Source organism: Hyperoodon ampullatus (genome assembly GCF_949752795.1).
Source record: "Hyperoodon ampullatus genome assembly, chromosome: 19".
NCBI classification, from domain to species: Eukaryota; Metazoa; Chordata; class Mammalia; order Artiodactyla; family Ziphiidae; genus Hyperoodon; species Hyperoodon ampullatus.
The window spans coordinates 39,476,677-39,482,500 of NC_136932.1; the positions used below are offsets into that span (position 1 = coordinate 39,476,677).

At 58.8% G+C, this 5,824-nt stretch overlaps 1 protein-coding gene across 1 annotated transcript; it reads right to left on the bottom strand.

Moving 5' to 3' along the window:
- Positions 1 to 334: 334 nt before the first annotated feature.
- BCL6B (BCL6B transcription repressor) lies at positions 335 to 3,580 on the bottom strand (the record flags this gene model as incomplete). Its single annotated transcript, XM_079725661.1, has 8 exons — positions 335 to 451; positions 844 to 981; positions 1,099 to 1,229; positions 1,320 to 1,484; positions 2,045 to 2,169; positions 2,490 to 2,849; positions 2,959 to 3,180; positions 3,402 to 3,580. 8 exons carry the CDS (start codon positions 3,578 to 3,580, stop codon positions 335 to 337), a joined length of 1,437 nt encoding a protein of 478 aa, XP_079581787.1.
- Positions 3,581 to 5,824: the final 2,244 nt, after the last annotated feature.

The following is a 5,824-nucleotide window of genomic DNA, read 5'->3' on the forward strand; positions in this document are numbered from 1 at the left end:
GGCCTCAATAAATTATATTTACAGATAAACCGAATGAGATGGGGGCTGCAGGTGGAAACCAGGCCTCCAGTCGCTCCCCTCCTCCAGCTCCTAGCTTGTTCTCTCCTCAGAAACAATTTTGATCGTGGGGAAGAGGTTTTGACCAGCAAAACAAAGGCAGATCAAGCTGGGATCTGCCACCCCTGCTCTCCCCAGTGAGAAATTAAGGTGGTGGCAAGTCGCTGACATCGAGGGGCCTTGCACACCCCTATGCCCAAGCCTGACAGCGAACCCAGGCGTGAGCCGCAGCTTTCCTGTCTTCCAGGAAGGGAGTGGGGCATGGGCGGGCGCTCAGCTAGGGGCCCCCCAGAATGTGGTAGTGCACTTTGGTGTTGGTAGCAGCTCCGTGTTTCTGGCGCAGATGCAGCCGAAGTTGACTCTTGTGCCGGAAATGCAGACTGCAGGGGTCGCACTGTCGGAGGACAGCTGAGTCAGGTCCCTCCCCAACCACGACCACCTTTTAGGTGTTGAGCAAGGGAGAACCGCCCAGCACTCTACCTTAGAGAAGCTCTTTAGTCCCTACATGCTCCCAAATCCTCAGGGGAAGGCCTAGGAGCTACGCCCCGCCCTCCCCAGCAAAGCTTTCTCCATCCGTCAGCTCCTCTCCAGGAGGGTAGCGCCGCCGTCCGGGAGCCTAACTTCTATACCAGCCACCCCTACCCTCGGCCCCCGCCCCTTACTCACAAGGACACCGCCCACCTCGAAGAGGTCTAGAACCGCCGGGCCGGCTCCTTTCAGAGCTCCGCCCCTCGGTAAACGGAAGGTAATTCCAAGGCTTTGGGCCAAGCCAGGTCGGGTACTCACGTGGTAAGGCTTCTCTCCCGTGTGGATGCGAACGTGGCTCTTGAGGGTCTGTAGGTGGCGGAAGCGAGTCCCGCAGGTGGGGCAAGGATAGGGCTTCTCCCCGGTGTGGATCAGCACGTGCGCGCGCAGATGCGCTACCTGGGAAAGGAGGGGACCTCAGACCGCGCCAGTGGGAGGGACAGAACCCTCCCCATTCGGCCCACCTCGCCCTCTTGGAAATTTGCCTGCGAGCCGTCTCTGAAACTGGCGCCGTACCTGTACAAAGCGCGAGCCGCACGTCTCACACTTATAGGGCTTCTCTCCTGAATGGATGCGGCTGTGCGTTTTCAGGTTAGCCGGCCGGTTAAAGCGGGCTCCGCAGACGGAGCAGTGGTAGGGCTTTTCCCCTGGAGGCAGGGAGGAAGGGAGGTCAGGGACTGTACCGGAGGACGGCTGTGGGCACCAAGGCCAGGGCCCTCTCCCTGCTCCTCCCCTACCTGTGTGCACCGTGCGGTGACTGGCCAGGTTGCCCTTATAGCGGAAGGCAGACCGGCAGAGCTGACACTTGTAGGGCTTATCCTCATCCCCAGGAGCCAAGGGGTCCAGCCCCGATGAGCACCCAGCCACAGCCTCACAGCTCTGGCAGCTGAAAAATTCACTTCCTGGGAAGGGTGGTGGGTAATGACAATACCAGTGAATCCTCAAACCACACGGTAGCGGGTTTTCTTTTTCCCAATTTACTGTTAAGGCTTCTGGGGCTCATTTGACTTGCTTGGGGTCACATGGTTATTGAGAGGACAAGCCAAGATCTGACTCCATGTCTGTCTGATTCCAGAGTACTTTGCTAATCACTCCAATAGCGGTGGTGGTAGGTGGAGGCCCCTACTCGTGGGTGGAAGTTTCTGTTTCTCTCTCCTCTCTTGCACCACTCTGGATGACAGCTTGCCAGAGAGGCCTTGCCAAGCCCTGGGCTGACCACTCAGGCCTGGATGGAAATAGGCCAGAAGTTCCCAAACAGTGCTGCTCACTGGAAGCTTTAAAAAGTACTGATGCCAGGCTCCCACTTGCAGACTTTCTAATCTATGGGGTGTGACCTGGGCAATGGGATTTTTAAAAGCTCCCTAGGTGATTCTAATTAGCAGGAAATGGACTGAGCCTTTAAACTGGCCTTGAGCAGCCATGGGAGAAAATCCAAGAAGCGGGTAGAAGGAGGGGCTCTTACCTGGTGGTGGATGAGCCCGCCCAGAGTGTGACCCAGTGGTCTCTGGAGCCCGGGGTGTGAGGAGATGGGGGGTATTGACTGGAGCCCCACATTTGAACTGTACAGTGGCAGCAGTTGGAGAGAGCCTAGGCAGATGTCAAGGCCCAGAGAAAAGGGTTAGGAGAGATTATATGGTGGCAGTGGTGGTGGGGTTCTCCCCTGGAAGACTTGTTGCCATAGGCCTACCCTCTGGAGGTGAGCCACTATGGACCAATGTGCCATATCCAATTTCACTGCCCAAGTCCCACCCTACAGAGTAAGCCTGACCTCTGGCCAACTCCCTGAGGTGAGCTGGTGTCTCTGAAGCCCACTCCTTCACTCCCTGTTCCTGACCACCCAGGCCCAATGGCTGTGCCTCTGAGCTGAGGCTACCTCTACAAATTCTGGGGGGTTCCAGTGTCTGTACCTGCTCTGTGGACCGGAAATGGGTCCTTCTTCACTGCTGCTGCTGCTGCTGCTGCTGCTGGAAGCCTCATCTCCACTGGGGAGCCGGGCCTGGGAGCAAAGTTGACCAGAACTCCTCTCCCCTGCCAGGCTCCCTGCTTGGGAGGCCTGAGAGTTTAGCACGATGAACTTGTACTTTTTCCAGTTGCAGGCCTTGGGGTCTGGGCTGCCTGGACTGGGGGGCCCTTGACTGCAGCTGCGAGACTCAGTAGGTGGGTCTGGGTGCCCTTCGGAGCGCCTGGGACTGCCTGGCGGAGGGGCCGTTGGGGGCGTGGGGGGTTCTGCCTCCAGGGGCCGCAGGGAGATGCCCAGAGGTTCATAGCTGAGAAAAGTGCGATGGACATTAGTGCTATTTCCTGATCTTGGCCTTTGCCCTTGACACCTGGGATGCCACTTCACCCATGAGGAACACCGAGTTGGGGCTCCCTCACCTGGCCTGGATGAAGCGATGGCATGCCTGGACCACGTGTTCCATCTGCAAGTACGTGGCGGCCGCAAGGACGGCTGGTGCAGTGGCCGGCGAGAGGCGTAGGCGTGAAGTGTACATGAAGTCCAGAAGAGGAGCGAAGCCTCCGGCTTCGGGGCCCCCGGGCAGGGAGAGCACGTCTACCCCCACTCCTGCACGGCCTCGGAAAATTGAATAGAAGAAGCCACTGGAGAGAGGGAAGATAGGTCATGTTAAGGGCTGGGGAACCAAGGGAGACACGCGCCCCTGTACAAAGCCCCGCCTCCCCCACTCTCACCCCGCCCCCAATTCGCGGACGCCCCGCCTCCTGCTTCTGGAAGGCTTGGCTTCGGGTTCCCTCCCAAAGACCTTCGGGCTCCGCCCCTTTTCCATTTGGTCCCACCCCACCCCCTGAGCCACCCCTCGAACCTGCAGGCGATAAGAACTGCCTTGTGAGCTCGAAGGGGTTGCCCGCCAACCAGCAGCGTGACGTCAGTGAGGATCCCGCGCAGGCGCAGCTCATTCAGGTTGCCGAGCACGTCGGAGGAGTGGCGAGTGAACTCGCGGACGTAGCCCAGCGTTCCCTCCGGGGCAGCGGTGGAGCCCATGGCGACGCAGGCCTGCGGGTGCCAAGGAGAGGGCTCAGGGATCCAGGCCGTCCTAAGACGCCTGCCCTTCCGCAGTTTGCCTCTTCCTGCTGAGGTGCAGCTAGAGCCAAGCCCCCGGCCCCGGCTCACGCAGCCTCACTTAATTCATCTTGTTCTTTCTACCCTCAACCACAGCATCGCTCGCTTTCCTCCTCTAGATTCCACAGCGCTTGGAGCGAGTTGAAGGTTCCCACACCGCGGCGTCGATGGCAAGTGTGAGGAATCCGGCCCGCAGTGCCCTTACTTAGACTCCCAGTGCCCTTCCAGCACCCCCATTTCCCCTCTGCCCCTCCGCGCGCCTGGTCTCAGGAGTCCGATCCTGCCTGGAGACCCCAGATGACCCGTGGTCCACACCCCTCCAAATCCCAATCGACGCTCCCTTCCCCGAATCACGAAATTCCCTTCTCTAGTCCCGGATCCCTAGTTTAGCTCAATTTCTGGGCCTCGGTCTTCTTACCATCAACAAGCCCCAACCCTCTTAGGGGGACCCAGGAGTCTGGCTCCCTCAGTCTCTGGTTCTTACCCCCGTCCTGCAGGGGCTTCAGCTTTCTTCTCAAGGGGGGCGGGGTCTCTCTCCCCTCTTGGCCTCGGCTCCTTTATCTGGCCGGGATGTCGGGGGCGGGGGTGGAGGTGGGGTGAACGCCTGGGTCTGTATCCTTCCTTCCTCCCTCGCTCTCCAGATGGCGAACCCGGGGCGGGGTCTCCGGCTCCAGGGCGGGACCTCAGAAACACTAGGTGGTCGTAACGTAAGGGGTCTTGGGCCACTGAAAGTGGAACTGAGGATGGGACATTGGAATTGGGGAGGAGGTTGGGGATATTGAGATTGGAAATATGGGTGACCTGGGTCGTCGGGGGGCCTGGGACAGCGACAATTGGTGTGTTGGCTTTGGGAAGGAACCTGTTACAGGAGAGTGAATACAGCAAAACTCCCCCTTCCCGTGTACGGTATTAAGGGAGATAAAGGGGAGCCCAAAGAGGAACTAGGTTTGGTGAGGTGATAGTGGGCTCCCGTGGGGTCTCAGACAGCGGGAGGGTGTGGTCATTCAACAGGCTCCTCTAGCGGGGCCTGCAAAAGAGGGGCTCTGACCGGGCGCGGTAGGGAGGGGGCGGATATGATTTCTAGTTCGTTTCCTTCCATTGTCCTGCGACCGGACGGCTCCGCCAGCTGCTTCCCCTCGAGGAGGTGGGGAAAGCCCCTGGTGGGGGCCGAGAGACGACGCTCAGGAGACCTAGGGTCCGGTCTTTCGCTCCCGACTCTCTTTTGAATCCTTTTAGGGATCCAGCGAGACAGACTCCCGCCCAAAGCCCTTTCGCCCTCCCCCAGTCCCAGATCTTTAGGGCCTCGGGCATCCGCCCGTCGGCTACGCTTGGAGGCTGGCGGGACGCCGGGGTCCAGCGCGGCAAGTAGGCAAAGCTCGGCAATGTTTGGCTCCTTCCACGAGGGGGCGGACGAGCACTAGCCTCGCCTCGCCCGTCTTCTCCACTCGGCTGGGGGTCCACTCAAACGGGGGCGCAGGATCGATTAGGTCTGAGCGGCTGAAACCTTCGTTCTCCCCCTCTTTGCTCTGGTTTATTTTGTCCAGGGGACTAGGGTTGGGCGGAGGGAGGGAGAGTTAGGCGACAGAGGGGACTTTCCTCCGAGGATGGGTTTCCTATCTGGGGTGAGAAATCCGCGGGCTTTGGGAACAAGGGAAATGAGTGGGACAAGGAGCGGGATCTGAGTCCTGGGAGCCCAGGGTTTCTTTTCTTTTAAGCTAGATACTATTATCCGTCTTTAGAGGTGAATTTTTAGTGAACATTAATATGAAAGTTGGGTGCAGTGAACAGACAGAGGGGAAACAGGGAGGGTCTCAGGGTAAAAGAAGGGAGAGAGGGCAGGAGGGGCTGATAACCCCAATTTAAGTCCCTGATCTGGAAGATAAGCACGGGTCACACCCTCGTATTTTGTTTGGGGAGACGTTGGTGGGGCAAGGTTAATTTGGAGAAGGGGGGGCAAGAGCTGAGTACAGCTGCAAAGCAGGACTTGCATTTGGGCTCAGGAGAGTCTACCGTTGCCCAGTAATGAGTGACCATTGTCCGTGGAGCTGCATATTGAGGCCTGGGGCCCTCCCCTTCAGATGTGAGGGTGTCTTTATTTGGCTGCAGGAAAGAACTGCTGAGAAACTGAGAATGGGGAACCACTGGGGATTCACGGTGGTGAGGTGG